The sequence below is a fragment of the Cucumis sativus genome, chromosome 7, assembly GCF_000004075.3.
Source record: "Cucumis sativus cultivar 9930 chromosome 7, Cucumber_9930_V3, whole genome shotgun sequence".
Lineage (NCBI taxonomy): Eukaryota > Viridiplantae > Streptophyta > Magnoliopsida > Cucurbitales > Cucurbitaceae > Cucumis > Cucumis sativus.
In genome coordinates this window covers 20,713,585-20,728,918 of record NC_026661.2, presented here as the reverse complement: position 1 = coordinate 20,728,918, position 15,334 = coordinate 20,713,585, and the positions used below count along the sequence as shown (strand labels likewise).

At 32.1% G+C, this 15,334-nt stretch overlaps 2 protein-coding genes and 1 long non-coding RNA gene across 4 annotated transcripts; all 3 read left to right on the top strand.

Moving 5' to 3' along the window:
- Positions 1–191: 191 nt before the first annotated feature.
- Positions 192–4,221, top strand: LOC116405067 (katanin p60 ATPase-containing subunit A1). Its single transcript, XM_031888620.1, has 7 exons — positions 192–479; positions 1,170–1,644; positions 1,912–2,106; positions 2,555–2,799; positions 2,943–3,101; positions 3,239–3,326; positions 3,615–4,221. Exons 1-7 carry the CDS (start codon positions 358–360, stop codon positions 3,894–3,896), a joined length of 1,566 nt encoding a protein of 521 aa, XP_031744480.1. The 5' UTR covers positions 192–357; the 3' UTR covers positions 3,897–4,221.
- A 66-nt stretch (positions 4,222–4,287) lies between these two features.
- On the top strand, positions 4,288–5,993 carry LOC116405068. Of its 2 annotated transcripts, XR_004218122.1 has the most exons (4): positions 4,288–4,619; positions 4,863–4,939; positions 5,096–5,172; positions 5,524–5,993. It is a non-coding gene; the product is annotated as an uncharacterized LOC116405068 (long non-coding RNA). The 2 variants fall into 2 exon arrangements; XR_004218121.1 differs by having other exon boundaries at positions 5,096–5,993.
- A 7,718-nt stretch (positions 5,994–13,711) lies between these two features.
- Positions 13,712–14,992, top strand: LOC101219147 (gibberellin 3-beta-dioxygenase 1-like). The gene is made up of 2 exons (NM_001280696.1): positions 13,712–14,208; positions 14,365–14,992. The coding sequence occupies exons 1-2, from the start codon at positions 13,712–13,714 to the stop codon at positions 14,990–14,992; spliced, it is 1,125 nt and encodes a 374-aa protein (NP_001267625.1).
- Positions 14,993–15,334: the final 342 nt, after the last annotated feature.

The window sequence follows — 15,334 nt, the reverse complement described above, 5'->3', positions numbered from 1 at the left end:
AAACTTCAAATTAAAGCGAGCCCGTTTTGGCCCAACTTTAAACTTCGAAATTCATTGCGCGGCTCTACGGTTTGTAACGGTTCTAACAAACCTTTCCCAAAAGGCAAAAGCGAATAATGGACCTTTCTCTCCCAAAGGAAGCCCAAGGTTATTTCAGTAATTTTATATCTTCTTCCCCGATTTCTCATTCCTTGGACTCTGAAAGCTCATACATCTCTGTCATTGTTCGCTTCTCATCGACTTCTACAGAGAGAGAGACGAACTCTGGAGCTTTCTTTCTTCTACATTTACATGAGTTGAACTCTTTTCGTTAAGAATTGCCAGTTAGTGAGTGAGATTGTGTCTGATTGTGCGAGAATGGGGAGCAATACACTGGTGGGATTTCAGGACCATTTGAAATTGGCGAGGGAATACGCTCTTGAAGGGCTGTATGACACTTCGATTATCTTCTTTGATGGTGTTATAGCTCAGATCAATAAGTAATCTCTCTTCTTTCATCTGGCGTTACTAATTTCATTAGTGTAGAACTATACATTTCTTTCATTGCCTGATTTTCGTTTGAGTTTGGTTTTTCGATCTTTTTTTTTTTTTTCTTTTTCTGTTTATATCCTTTTATCGCTTTGAATTCAGTGTATCTTGCTTGTCTCTTACGGTCTGCTGTGAGTAATTTGAAAGAAATGTGTAGTAAAGTTAGCGAAAATTTAGTGTTTTGTTATTGCGCGGAGGTTCCGAATAATGTGGAGGTGTTTAATTCTAGAGAGTATTGTTTTGAGCGTCAACTATGTACGGAAGTACCGACTGACGAATGGTTTCGTATCTTCTTATCCCCTCGTTTTATTCTGAATTTGTCGTTAAAACTAGGGAATGGCGGAAGAGATAGGATTAATCATCCGGGCTTTTTAAGTTCACTATGTGAATAGTTAAGTGAGATCAAATGTCATGGCAAGGTCATAACTTGTGGAAGAGGATTCCATTTTGGTGTTGTTGGTTAGTTTCTGTTCTATGAGGATGTACGAGAAAAAGAGAGAACAAAATGTGATGATTGATAATACTTTAGTGCAGGGGAGATTGAACTTTGTAGAATTCCTCGTTTTTACATCTTTCATGTTTTTACCTATGCTTTTCTTTATTATGGTTCTCACTCAAGTTCATTAATTTATAAATTTTAGGCATCTTAGTACAGTAGATGACCCTTTAATGCGTGCAAAATGGATGACTGTAAAAAAAGCTCTTTCTGAGGAAATAGAAGTTGTAAAGCAGTTAGATGCAGAGAGAAAGGCTTTCAAGGAAACACCCATGGGTCGGCGTGCAGCTTCTCCTCCAATTCATGCCAAATCATCATTTGTTTTTCAACCATTAGATGAGTACCCAACTTCTTCAGCTCCTCCCATGGATGATCCTGATGTTTGGAGGCCTCCAAGTAGGGATTCGTCAAGTAGAAGGCCTGCAAGGGCTGGTCAAGTTGGTATGAGGAAATCACCACAGGATGGGGCTTGGGCTCGTGGTTCCACCACCAGACCAAATACCACAGCTCGTGGTGCGAAGGCTGGTGGTTCAAGTCGTGCTAACTCTGGTGTTCGTGCATCAACTGCTGGAAAGAAAAGTTCTGGTGCTACTGGTAAATCTAGCAAGTCAGATTCTGCAGTAAGTTCTGTGAGCCAAAATTTAATTCTCAGTTCTTATTACTTCATGATGAACTTGGTTCATATGCACGTGTGGAAGCCAAAGATCTCAGTTTGTAAAACTATTTTGCTTAACAAACATTGAAATCTGTTTTAAGCGCAGGCTGCTGCACTAGCCCATAGCAAAAACTGATTCGATCTCATGAGTTATTGGTTTATTGTGCATGCCATCTCAAGTTTGTGCAGTAGGTCATGTCTATATCATTAAACTAATAAATGGTATTGTTAGAATGGTGACGACGATGGAAAATCTAAGAAGGGACAGTACGAGGGACCTGATCCTGATCTAGCAGCTATGCTTGAAAGAGATGTGTTGGAAACCAGTCCAGGAGTGAGATGGGACGATGTTGCGGGCTTGAGTGAAGCAAAAAGACTTCTGGAGGAGGCTGTTGTTCTTCCCCTGTGGATGCCAGAATATTTTCAGGTGTTCTTGAATTAGTGAACTAGATACATATTTAGCCACTTGATAGGTCTGCAAATTAATGATACGAAACCAATGATTATTTTTGTGCTGATATTTATGTCGTGACTTGTGATGATTAATATGCTTGGTTTATTTCTGGCTGATGTGTGCTTTAGTCTTCAGCGATGGAAATCATTTCTAGGGTTCTATTCAATCTGGCCTTTAGGAGGGATTATTATGTTACTGCCAAATGATTGATAGAGAAATGGGAATTTTACAGAATATGAACCTAAAACTTCTAGCTTTAAATTTTATTCTGCAGAGTGCAAGTGATGAAGTTGGTGCGTTCCTTTGTCCCATGTTGGGCATAGTGTGCTTGTTGCCTGTTTCCATGTGTCTCGTATGCTTGTTACCTGTGTCCATTTGTCTAGTATGCATGCATATTAATGTTGCTGCCTTTTCCCTGCAGGGAATAAGGAGACCGTGGAAAGGAGTCCTAATGTTTGGCCCTCCTGGGACTGGGAAGACGTTACTTGCTAAAGCTGTGGCAACTGAGTGTGGCACAACCTTTTTCAATGTTTCTTCTGCCACCCTGGCTTCAAAATGGCGCGGGGAGAGTGAGCGCATGGTCCGGTGTCTTTTTGATCTTGCAAGAGCTTATGCACCAAGTACTATCTTTATCGATGAAATCGACTCTTTATGTAATGCTCGCGGGTAAGATTCTTCAAATAGTTTAAGAGGATTCTTGGTTTCTTTAGTATTTCAAGATTTTTGCTTAAGTTTTATTCCTGTCCCTTTCCCAGTCTCCCTCCCAACTTTTGTTAAGAAAAATAAATGTGTCAAGGTTTTTTCTTCAGGGCTTCCGGTGAGCATGAATCTTCCAGAAGAGTGAAGTCAGAACTTTTAGTTCAAGTAGATGGTGTAAACAACAGTTCTTCAGGCGAAGATGGTAGCCGTAAAATAGTGATGGTTCTGGCTGCTACAAACTTTCCATGGGACATTGACGAGGCACTTAGGTTTGTTCTGTTAACATGTCTTTCACACTCCATTCAAGTAAATTTGATTGTTTATGTGGTGAATGTACACATGTTGCAGCTACTCTTATCTGGAATTATTTGTTGATTTCTTCTTTCAATTGGTGTTACTATTTCAGGAGGAGGCTTGAAAAGCGTATTTATATTCCTCTTCCTAATTTTGAGAGCAGGAAGGAGCTTATCAGAATAAATCTGAAAACTGTTGAGGTAAATCAAGTGCCTTTTCACATTAACTATCAGAACCACTGCTGGACTCAATGCACTTGAAATTATAAATTATTCTATTAATTCTTATCTTCTTCAGAAATTTGAGACGCTTAATTCTTTAACCAATTGGATTGTTTTTTGGGAAATAATTGAACCAATTGAATTGTTTATCATGGTTCGGAAAGAAACTTATTTTGTGAATAAACTATTGAACCATGCAATAAGCTATTTTCTTATTTGGAAAATAAACTTATTTAATGCAAACAAATTTTGATTATTCGTACCTAGGTGGCTCCTGATGTGAATATCGATGATGTTGCTCGCCGGACAGAAGGATATAGTGGGGACGATCTCACAAATGTCTGTAGAGATGCTTCGTTGAATGGAATGAGACGTAAGATAGCTGGAAAAACTCGTGATGAGATTAGAAATATGGCTAAGGATGACATTTCAAAGGACCCTGTTGCCATGTGCGACTTCGAAGAAGCATTGAAGAAAGTACAGAGAAGTGTTTCTGCTGCTGATATTGAACGGCATGAGAAGTGGTTTTCAGAATTTGGGTCTGCATAAATTACACACTATTACGAAGATCAGCAACGAATTCATCACTTTCCCTTCTGCCAAGTGATTTGTTTATTAATTTTGTTTTTATGACAATCATTGTGTTGTCACGGTGTGATTAATATCTGCAGCCTTCTATACATCTTGTAAACTTTTGCTTCCTTTAACCACTGATTCCATGTAACTTTATCATTTACGAAGAAATTGAAGTTTCGATCCATTCAATTCTGCACCAAGGAAATGTATTGTTTTCTTTATCTTTTACCTCATTGGTTACTCGTGATATGAAATTAATTTTGTAGACTTTTTGGAAACCAGCCTCGAATTTGATTTTTGTGTTTGCTGGTTTATGCTTAATTCAATTTTTTTTCTTCTTCTTCTTCTCTCTCTCTCTTTTTTTTTTTGGATAAAAAATGTAATTTTAAATGAGTTTTGTACTAGAGATTTTCATTTTTCGTCACATCACCAATCCTTGTCATTGACAGAAAAATTAGTATGAAAATGGGTAGGGCTCATTTTTAAATAGTTCAATTGCTCTTTGTAGTCATTTAGCAGGAAACATCATGGAAGAAGGCTTCAGTCTCTGCCTCCTCATCCCCATTTCTTTTCAATTCTTTCTTGCGAAGCGGAATTCTGAACTCTTCAAACTCATAACAAGGTAGCAATTGAAATCCTTTTTCTGGCCGGGTCTACAGCTTTTGCTTTTATCGTTCACTTCCTTTGGTTGGTTTGGTAAGTTTGATTCTATTTTAAAGCTCTGCTGATTTGATTTGCAGGAACTGCTGTGTGCTCAGTGTTATTATTATTTTTTTGGACATCTCAATTAAATACGATTAATCATAACCAAAATAATTAAAACATGTTCAACGTTTACATTAGTCGGGGCTCTCTTAAGGTTTTGGTTTGACTGTCTTGTTATGGATGGCCATTTTGTGTTTGATCAATCATTTATTATGCTTCGACTTGTTCTTACAGGCTATTTTGGAGAAGATTGTCATTGTACTGCATCTCCCCATAGAAGTGTGCTTCGGCTTCAATTGTGCAAAACATTGGTAAGCTTCTCTCTTCTATAGTATCGTTTACATTTATGCTTTATCATTTCTCTTTCATTTTATATCAATATTTGTAGGTAATGCTAATGCCTGCGTCAACAAATGATAATATTTGAATACACATTTTTTAGACCTCCCTTTTCTTTTCTTTTGTAGCCCTCCCCACTATTGGAACCTCTAACCTCAAAGAGAAAAAAGAATGGAATACATGTCAGCTCAATTAATTAATTGAGGTATGCCTACCCACTTTTAGTCTTAGATAATAATTATTATTTAGTTAGATGGTGTGGTTAATTTCATAAGAATGCATCACTTACCTATTATACATGTCTATAAATCATTAATATTTGAACATAGTTCAGCTAGCTTTGGTATGAGGTTTGAATTTCCCCCTCTACATCTTGAATTAAAGAATAAAGAATCAATAATATATGCACATACAGTATCAAGCTTTTTCTCTTCTAAAAACTCCCTGCTAGTTCTTTTCTTGAGAGAAGTTCTTTTTTTTTTTTTTTTTTTTTTTTTTTTTTTTTAAAAAAAATTTTCTGAGCATTCTTAATGCTAAGATTTAGATTGTGATTTAGGATGGGGGCAACAAACTGAAGTGCTGGAGTCTCCCTCCCTTTGACATGCAAACGTGTTGCCATCTTAACATGCCTTTGAAAGTTCCACACAATAGTGAACATGAAATGCCTACATTTTCTCTCTCTCTCTCTCTATGTATATATTTCCAGTTGTTTCATCTTGACATGCCCACACACACACGCATGCACACCTCATACCTATATATATGTATATATATTTCTGTTGCATGCTAATTTTGTTTTTCAAAATTTTCTCATTTTCAATAAGTAGTCCAATAGCTATGGGACGAGAAATCAAACATTGGTTTTATGGAGATGAAGGTAATGCCAATTACAGTTGAGTCAAATTTATCTCGACAATATGTTGATACATATATAAGAAAGACTGTATGTTAATACTTGTAAAAGAACGATGAATGCAAACACTTGAAAGAATATTTTTTTTATAAAGTGACCTATTGATATTCCAATAGTATACATTTCTTAATCTAAAAATTTTAGGTTTAGGTACAAGTTTCTGAAAGCCTTTCAAAATTGAATGTTGCATTAGCTTACTGATCTTAAAAAAAAATATCTAATAAATCTTAAAATTTTAGATTAGATTTTAGGTCTATCTCTATATAGTTCTTGACCCTTGGAGACATCTTTTACTCCCAAGGGTTGTGTTGTTGGATCTGAATGGATTGCTCCCAAGAATTAGATTTCTTTAAAGAATAATAAAATTAGAACTTCTGATTTTTATTTATCTTTTTTAAATAGAACAACTAACGTTTGTTTCTCACCATTTATTGGTGATATTTTAGAAGAAGAAGACAAGTGGAAGTGTGCCCAAAGAATATCTCTATGCATCCACCGTAGCCAAAGTTTAAAGCCAAACCAAAACTCAAAAACACTTCTCTTTTTCCAACTTGCTTTTAGTTTCATGCCCTTCCTTACGTGTGAGCTTAATTCATTGAGGTTTTCAATAGAAATATATATCCTTCAAAAAATGTTGATTTGGAAAGGTATTTTTTGAAAAATTATAAAAATGGAAAATCAAAAGTTAACACAAATACACTCTTTCTTCCAGTTACACACACGTTCTTCCTTACATGCTTTCTTCATATTTTGTTGTATGTGTTGTAACTCTCATTTAATATTTTGTTTATTCGTTACAAACAACCTCATGAATTAGACAGGAAAATATCTTGATTTGGTTAGAATTATTTTTATTCTATCTTTATTAATTGTTTACTATACAAAATAATTACAAAATAGTGATAGCAAAATCAAATTTTATATTGAATAATATTAATAAAAATGTAGCCATATTGATGGAAATTCAATACCATAAATGAAAATAAAACGTAACAATTCTTCTCTCCCACCAAAACTACTCCTTTTAATTTATTTCATGATTTATACATTCTCTCTTCCAATTATATATATACTTATACAACATTATTTGTTACATGTTTTGATCTTCATCTTCTCCTCCTGTGTGTTGTAATTCTTATTTAATGTTCATTTTACTTGCTAGAAAAAAGAAACATGATCTACATTTTCATTCTATAAGTATTAGTTGTTTACTATAAACAAAATATTGTAAACTTTATAGTACAAATCACAACGTTTCTAATTTTTCCCTTCTAAAAGGCCCCTCATGGCATCATTAACACAAGAGGAATAATAACCCAAATTGAAAAACAAGTATGTTATTTTCAATCATGTTGAAATAATAAAAATAATAAAACTTATTTTTGAAAAGTTTTATTCACTTTGATTCCATCGAATAAAAGTGTAAAAGGAAAATAAATAAATAAATAAAAATTTTCTTTTGTACAAGAATCAATCAACCTCACATTTTTTTTTTTGTTGGGGTTTATAATTATTATTTGATCCAACGTATTCAATTTGGTTCCTACCATTTTAAAAGTTTTAAGTTTGTGTTTATGACTTAGTTAATTTTTTTTCCCATCTTCATAATCACTTCAAACACATATGTTCCACGTCGTGCTGATTTTTCCTTGAGATCGGCTTCTTATATGTTGATATATATGTGTAGTACATATTTGCTTGATGTTTTCTAACATGTAATGCAGTATATTCAAGAAAAAATTTTCTTTTCTTATTCTCTCTATTAGATTTTGCAAATTTCTTGGCATGTTGTTCTTTTTCCATTGTAGAGAGAGATGATTTATTCTTCCCTTGAAGATTTTCTCTCATACAACTTGTGGTTTTTTTTTTCCTTCCAATTTGAGGGTTGATTACTTTGAAGAATATTTGAGTCGTTTGACTTGTGTGTACTTAAAATCACAAGTGTGTTAATCCATAGAATTTTGAAAGTTTATTGTTGTAGATCGATCTTGAGGTGTTCCTCTAGATAGTTGTAAAACTTGTTCATTCTTTAAGTGAGAAAAGATTAAATTCTCAAATTTAAGTGGAGCCAAATTAAATTCATCAACTGGGGTGGTCTTCATTGAAAGATGAAAAGATAGAAGTTAAGAGAGAGTCTAAGTGATTGTTTCACCAATATATATTCTCACACTTACGAGGATCCTAGCTAAAATTAGAAAAATAGTTTTTAAAGAGAAGAGAGAGTTTTTAAAAAATTAGTTCATATCATATAGTTACAATAAATTATAATTGATAGATTTTTTTAAACTTATTTTTAAAATTTTGGAGATAGTTAAATCAAATCCGAACATGTTGATACTCCATAGCATCCTCCTCATTATTATTATTGATTTTCCCTCTCCACTGGTTTGCTTATTCCTCTCAGTGTGCTCTCATTTTTCCACTACGCAGTGAAGACACATAATATCATTATTTATTTTAAAGAAAAATAGGTTTTTAGTTTTTAATTTGGGTAACAAAGTGTTGGGAAGGAAAAAAATGAAAGTTTAGGTTCAAATATAGAAAGTGACAAAGATCATGAAAACTGAAAATTTGAACATATGGAATATGAACAAAATAGAGCTAGTGTGAGTTACATGCAGTATCCATATATCAGGAACACAGGACACATACTACTCAAAAACTGACATTAAAACCCCCATCTTTTTTCCTTTCTCAAGGTTCAATGCATGTATGCAATACTTAAATTTTGTCTAATATATACATACATATATACAGTGCATTCAGACGCATGGATCATATTCCTCCATATACCTTTCCAAATGATTTATTAATATGAAAGGATTACATGATAGTTAGCTAGAGATCCAAAGAGAACCAGAGCTAAGCCCAAAAGTACATAGCGGTTAGTCTAACAAAGCATTAAAGTTGAGAGAAACTGTGCAAGGATAAATGAAAGCGATAGATTTGAACACAAACCTTTTTTGTTTTTCTCTACTTTGTCCCTTCAATTAATTTTTGGAACTTTCAAATGAAATAAAAAATTTCTTCCTATATCTTTTACAAGTCTCTCTCTTCCATGATTTGGGCTTTTTTTTTTCTTTGAAAACTGTATGATTTGAGTATATATATAGAATGTAATGAAGGGCAGCAGATTCTTTAAAGGGAGATGATTAAATGTGCAGACTACATTCATTGAAAGGGAAATTAATTAACTTATATCTTAAACAAGAGATTGCTCTCATTAATTAATATATCAATTTAAATTTCGTCTTTCTCACGGTTTTCTCTCAATCTCAATTATATGTATGGATCAAAATGCATCAAATTTTATCAACCCAACATTTGAAAAAACCTACACCCAATGTAAAAATTGATGGATACGATCAATGATTTTCAAAGGCAATATATATATATGCTATAAATTGTAAAAATTTTAGGAATCTAATTAATAGATAGAATTGTAAGTTTCAAAGAACGTTAATTTGAAATATTAGAGAGGGTAAATTAATATACCCATAAAAATTTAAGGTTTAAACTATGCTGTATATTAAAAGAAAAAGAATGTGAGAAACATACTCATATGATTGTTCTGACTATAGAATTAAAATAATAGGCAAAAAGAAAAAAGGTTCCCAATGATGATAACATTTGGATTTTCTCTTAACTTTTTCAATTTTCTTTTCAATGCTTACAAATTAACACACCTACAACTATGCTATTTTCTTTTTAATTTATACACACACACACACACACATACTGGTAAATTAAATCTTTGTTGGCAGACAAACACTTGGAAGCTATCTAGTATATATCTCTACCTAAGATTTGCCCCTTCAATATATAATATATACGTACCCCATTAACATATATATAGTTGCCAAAATATATATAATATTTAAAGATAATGAATAATCTAAAACCCTAGATTTCAAAATAGTGAAACTTGTCACATTCTGCTCTGCAACACCCACACGAATTTGTTCTTTTTCTTCTTTTTATTGTTATTACTTATTTGATGAACAAACATATAAATACATATATTAAATTATTTGGGGGGTGGGGGGGGGGGGGGTATGTTTATAGTCAAATACTCAATAAAAAGAAGAAGAAGAGAAATGATTATGATGATAATTTAAAGAAAATGTTTTTTTTTTAAGTTTTTTTTTTTTTAAATTATGAATTGAATATGAAGATAAAGATTGGTTATTATTAAAATGTTAATGCAAGGGCAGGAAATTGCCATCAAAGGCATGCCTTTCTTACCTTCTGTCCTTATCATTTCATTTAGGGCTACCCCTTCTATCATTTGGTTGTATTATTACTATTATTAAGGAGAAAATAGACTTTTCGTTTTAATGCAACAAAGTGTGCCTCTTGGGAAAACAAATCTTGCCCTAGAGGGAAACCACACCATACATTGTTGAAGGTGAATAAGAAATAACTATGACTAGAAGGGTGTTAACTTTAACTTATATTGAAAAAGTTCTAGTACTACTAACAATATAAAATATATTATTCGATCCTAATTTGACGTGTTATATCAAATGATATATTAATTTATTTTCTAGATTATAACGTTCCTAAATTTTACTTATATATAATTAATTTAACTGTGTGGTGAGTGATGAGTGTAATATAGGAAATATGGACAAAATCAAAAGTCCTAGAAATAGCTCACTTAAGTGCATTATCAAAAGAAGGAAAATAGGAGAAGGTATGGTGCATTATTTAGCTTAATGAAATTACAATACTACTAATAATAATAATGCTGAAACCCCATGAGCTAAATTAGATGTAAAAATAGAAAGAATTTTGACAAAAGGGGAAAAGGGTTTGGGGAAAAAAAGTTCTTTTTTTAAATCACAATGATATGATAGACAACAAGTGGGAAATTTTGGAAATCAAGTGGTCTTTTCTAATTGCCCCTATACTATTATTGTTTGTTTGTTGTTATTATTATTATTTTAATTTTGTCCCTCTCAAACTTAACTCAAATCAATATATAATCTCTCTATTAATTCATTATGACTGAAAAGGGAGAGATTGACCCCAAAGTTGCATGCGTTTGAAAAAAGAAACCCAACAAAAAGAATATATGATTTTGTTTCAAAAGGAGATATCTAAGTTATACCCTTCCAATTTTAGGAGGAGTTATTTCAATTAAAAGTTTTAATTATATCAATTTTTATTTTCTGTTTAGAGAAATAGAGGTTGATAATTGTATCAACTAAACTTTTTATTTTAAAATTTCGAAAACTAAACATATAAATGGCCATCTCAAATCTCTATTATGTTTTTTTTTTATTAGTTATTACATCAATCAAACTAAAGGTAGTTTTTAAAAAATTGTTTCTATTTTTAGAATTTAGCTAAAATTTCAACCTTTTACAAACAAAATTATGATGTAATAGACTTAATTTTTAAGAAATCAAAATATTACTAGGAATAAATATAAAATGATTTATGTTTATGAAATTTTTTAAGCAAATAAATATTCTATTCTTTAAGGTATATTTTTTTTCATATAAAATCTAGGGTCTGCCGCCATGTGAATAACTAATAGATTTGGAATTAAACTGATGATCATTGTCAACCTCTAAAGTCTTTAACAATTTCAGTGATTATATCAACATCATATGTCAATTGACATTTTGTTTTCTCCATTATTAACGAGCTAAACGTACAGAAAATAATGACATTAATTACTATTATTTGTTATAACTATTTAAAATTTAATCAGTATTTTTCACTGATATATTATTTTTGGTCTTTGTTGATTCATTAATCAAACTCTTCACAATCAAATAAGATATTTTGTTGTTATTGGGATTTACTTAGATTACAAACTTTAACATTAAAAAATTGGATAGATTGATGTAAATAATGTTCATGGATCTTATGTACATATTCATGTACTATATCATGAATATGGGTTGGTGTTGTTTATGCTTAATTTTGAAAGAGTGATGAACGTGAACCATGTCAAGAACATTATTTTACTTTATGAAACCATGCATTTCCCAAAGGAGAAAAAAAAACATTATTATTATTATTATTACAAGATTTAATTTCATTTTGTAAAAAAAAAAAATTAAAATACATTCGAAATGGTTTTGAAAGCTATTTAGAAAATCTAAAATAGCTTATTTTCAAAATTGAACAAACTTAAAATGTTAATCTAAATAATTATAAATAACGAAACAAAGAGCAACACTAAAAAATTTATGTAAAACTAAATATTGTTGAATGAAAGAAATACTTAATTTTTATTCGGACTCCATCAATCTTTATGCATTCAAAGTAATTTTCTCACCAAATCAATAATAAAAGAAAACACTTTGTCATGTTTTTCCAGATGCAATTTTTTTACCATTAAAAACTTAAAAACTAATATAAAATAATTAGAATGGAAATTATAGTTTGGTGAGTTATTTTTAAACTCAAAGAAAAATAAAAGGAATATGAAGGGGATGTCAACTTCCAATTAATAGGATGGAGCACATTGTTGTAAATGAAAATGACAGAACCAATAAGGTCCAAACCAAAAAAGCATATTTTACTCTCTTTAATCTATATCATACAATATTCTTAACCAAAATCATTAGTCCTACAACAAAAGGAATGCCACAATTCCTAAATTTTGGATATTACTATCAGTCCCCACTTTTAATAAAATTCTTCAACACCACTTTCTTCAAACTTCCACGTTCCTTCTTCCATATATAATTCTTAATATAATTATATATAATAAAAAATGGGAAAGCCTCTAAATGATTAAACTAGCTAGTTTAATTAAGTCAAGGTTTGCTTGTAATAATCCATATATATATATATATATATATATATTATATACTCTTCTAATACGTATATATATTTATGCATGTAAAATGACCATATATTATACCATGCATATAATTATAATAAATTATTATTGTTAGTGTATTGGAAATATAATATATAGAAATGATTAATTACTCTCGTATAATAATGTAAGAAACATCTCTTGGACATGTTTTAAGAAGTTTTCAAATCAAGTTAAACAGAAAAGAAAGTTGATAGACAATCCTAATAAATATGGTGAGAGTATGAGAGGGAAGAGAGAGCTAAGTTGATGGTATGTAAATTTGGAGCCCCACATTGGTCTCAATAACAACACAAAGACAATGACAAAAACACACAACTACCTCCTCTTACATCTCTTCTTCAAAATCTTACACACCAAAACAAACTTTACTATTTTGATTGTCTAAATCAACAATTGTTTTTGTTTATTATATATATATATATATTGCCCTTTCTAATTGTACAATACAATACATTACCTCCTCCTTTCTTGTCTTGTCTCCTTACCTATTAACTCTCCTCTTCCAACGTACCACTAAACACAACTAAACACAATTTTTTTTTTTTATAAAAAGAACAGTTTATATTATACATGGATTCTTCCCACAATTTAGGTAGCACTCTTCAATCTATGTGCCCTTGCGAATCACAAAGGAAAAAGAAATACATATAGGAACATATTTATTAAGAACAAAAAGTTTAATTCTAACATGCATAGTTGCAACCCACCGAAGCACACCCAATTATTATTTATATTTTCACTTAAAATTAGTTTCTTTCTTGTTACTGTCTTCAATTTTATGAAACTAATAAGCTGTAAAAATCTAGAACACGAGGAACCGAATATTACTAAATGTGTAATAATATAGTTTAATTAGTTGCCAACATCCTATAAGGCACCATATAATTAACCTCTATAAATAGACTAGAAGACAATGGTGTTGTTTATTTAAATTCCTCATTTCTGAACAACACAATATATAACATAACATCTAAATATTAATATATGACTACCACTACCATCCCCAAATTAACTGATATTTACAAAACTCATCCTCTCGATATTCCCACCAACAAATTAAACCTCGACTCTCTCCAACAACTTCCCGACACCTATGATTGGATTCAACCTGATGCTTTCCCTTCATTTAGAGACCCAAACATTTCTCTATCAGATTCTGTCCCTTTGATTGACCTTTCTCTCCCTAATGCCCCTCATCTCATTGGCAATGCCTTGAAGACTTGGGGGGTATTTCAGGTCATTAACCATGGTGTCCCCATTTCTCTTCTCAACTCCATGGAATCCTTCACCAATACTCTCTTTGATCTTCCTTCTCCCCACAAACTTAAGGCTGCTCGTACTCCCGACGGCGTAACGGGCTATGGCCTCCCTCGTATCTCCACCTTCTTCCCTAAACGTATGTGGTCTGAGGGCTTCACTATCGTTGGTTCGCCTCTTGAACACTTTCAAAAACTCTGGCCAAATGAGTATTCCAAATACTGGTATTTTTACTTTTTTCAATTTATTTGACACGTTCAAATGTATTAAAAAATTTCTTTAATAATAGTTTAGTTAGAAGTTATTAGATGATTAAGATTGCACCTCTAATTTAATTAAGTTGACGGTTAGAATAATCTTTTTTACAATTTGGGTTGTAGTGATATAACGGAAGAATACAGCCGAGAGATGAAGAGTCTATGTGGAAGGGTGATATGGCTTGCATTGGGAGAATTAGGCATAACTCGAGAAGATGTGAATTGGGCCGAGGCGAATGGGGATTTCAAGACCAGTAATGCAGTCATTCAATTGAACTCTTACCCAGTCTGCCCGGACCCAGACCGGGCGATGGGACTTGGGGCTCACACAGACACCAGCCTCTTAACCATTCTGTATCAAAACAACACAAGAGGGTTACAAGTTTTGAGAGAAGGGAACCGGTGGGTGATGGTGGAGCCGGTAACCGGTGCACTGGTGGTTCAAGTCGGAGACTTGCTACATATTCTTACAAACGGGTTGTACCCGAGTTCAGCCCATCAGGCCGTCGTGAACCAAAACCGAAAACGTATATCGATAGCGTACTTTTTTGGACCATCGGAAAGTGCCGAAATTTCACCGCTTAACAAACTTGTGACCCCAACTCAACCATTACTTTATCCCACGGTGACTTGGACTGAATATCTCCGTAAAAAAGCTCAGCTTTTTAACAATACACTTTCATCTATCCGCCTTTCCGCTCCTCTTACTGGTGCGTTAGACATCAACGATCACAACCAGGTGAAGGTATAGTGTAACGAGACATACCAACTCTTCCCCATTTTGGCTAACTATTTAAATTACAATAATGTAATTAAAGCCAATTTGGAGTTTAGGGTTTTACTATTATTATTATTATTTTAAATTTTTGCATGGCTTTGTTTGAGAATGTAAAAGTAAATGGAATAAAAAAAAGAAAAAGGGATATTTATGTTGTGTAAGAGGACACACAATAAATTAATAAATGAATTTTATATATGTATATGTATGCATGTATTTTTACTATTATTATTATTCAGTTAAAACTCTCTTTAAAACTCCATGTACATCCACTAATCATTTGTTCTATGATGTGTTTAATTTATTTGAGTGTAA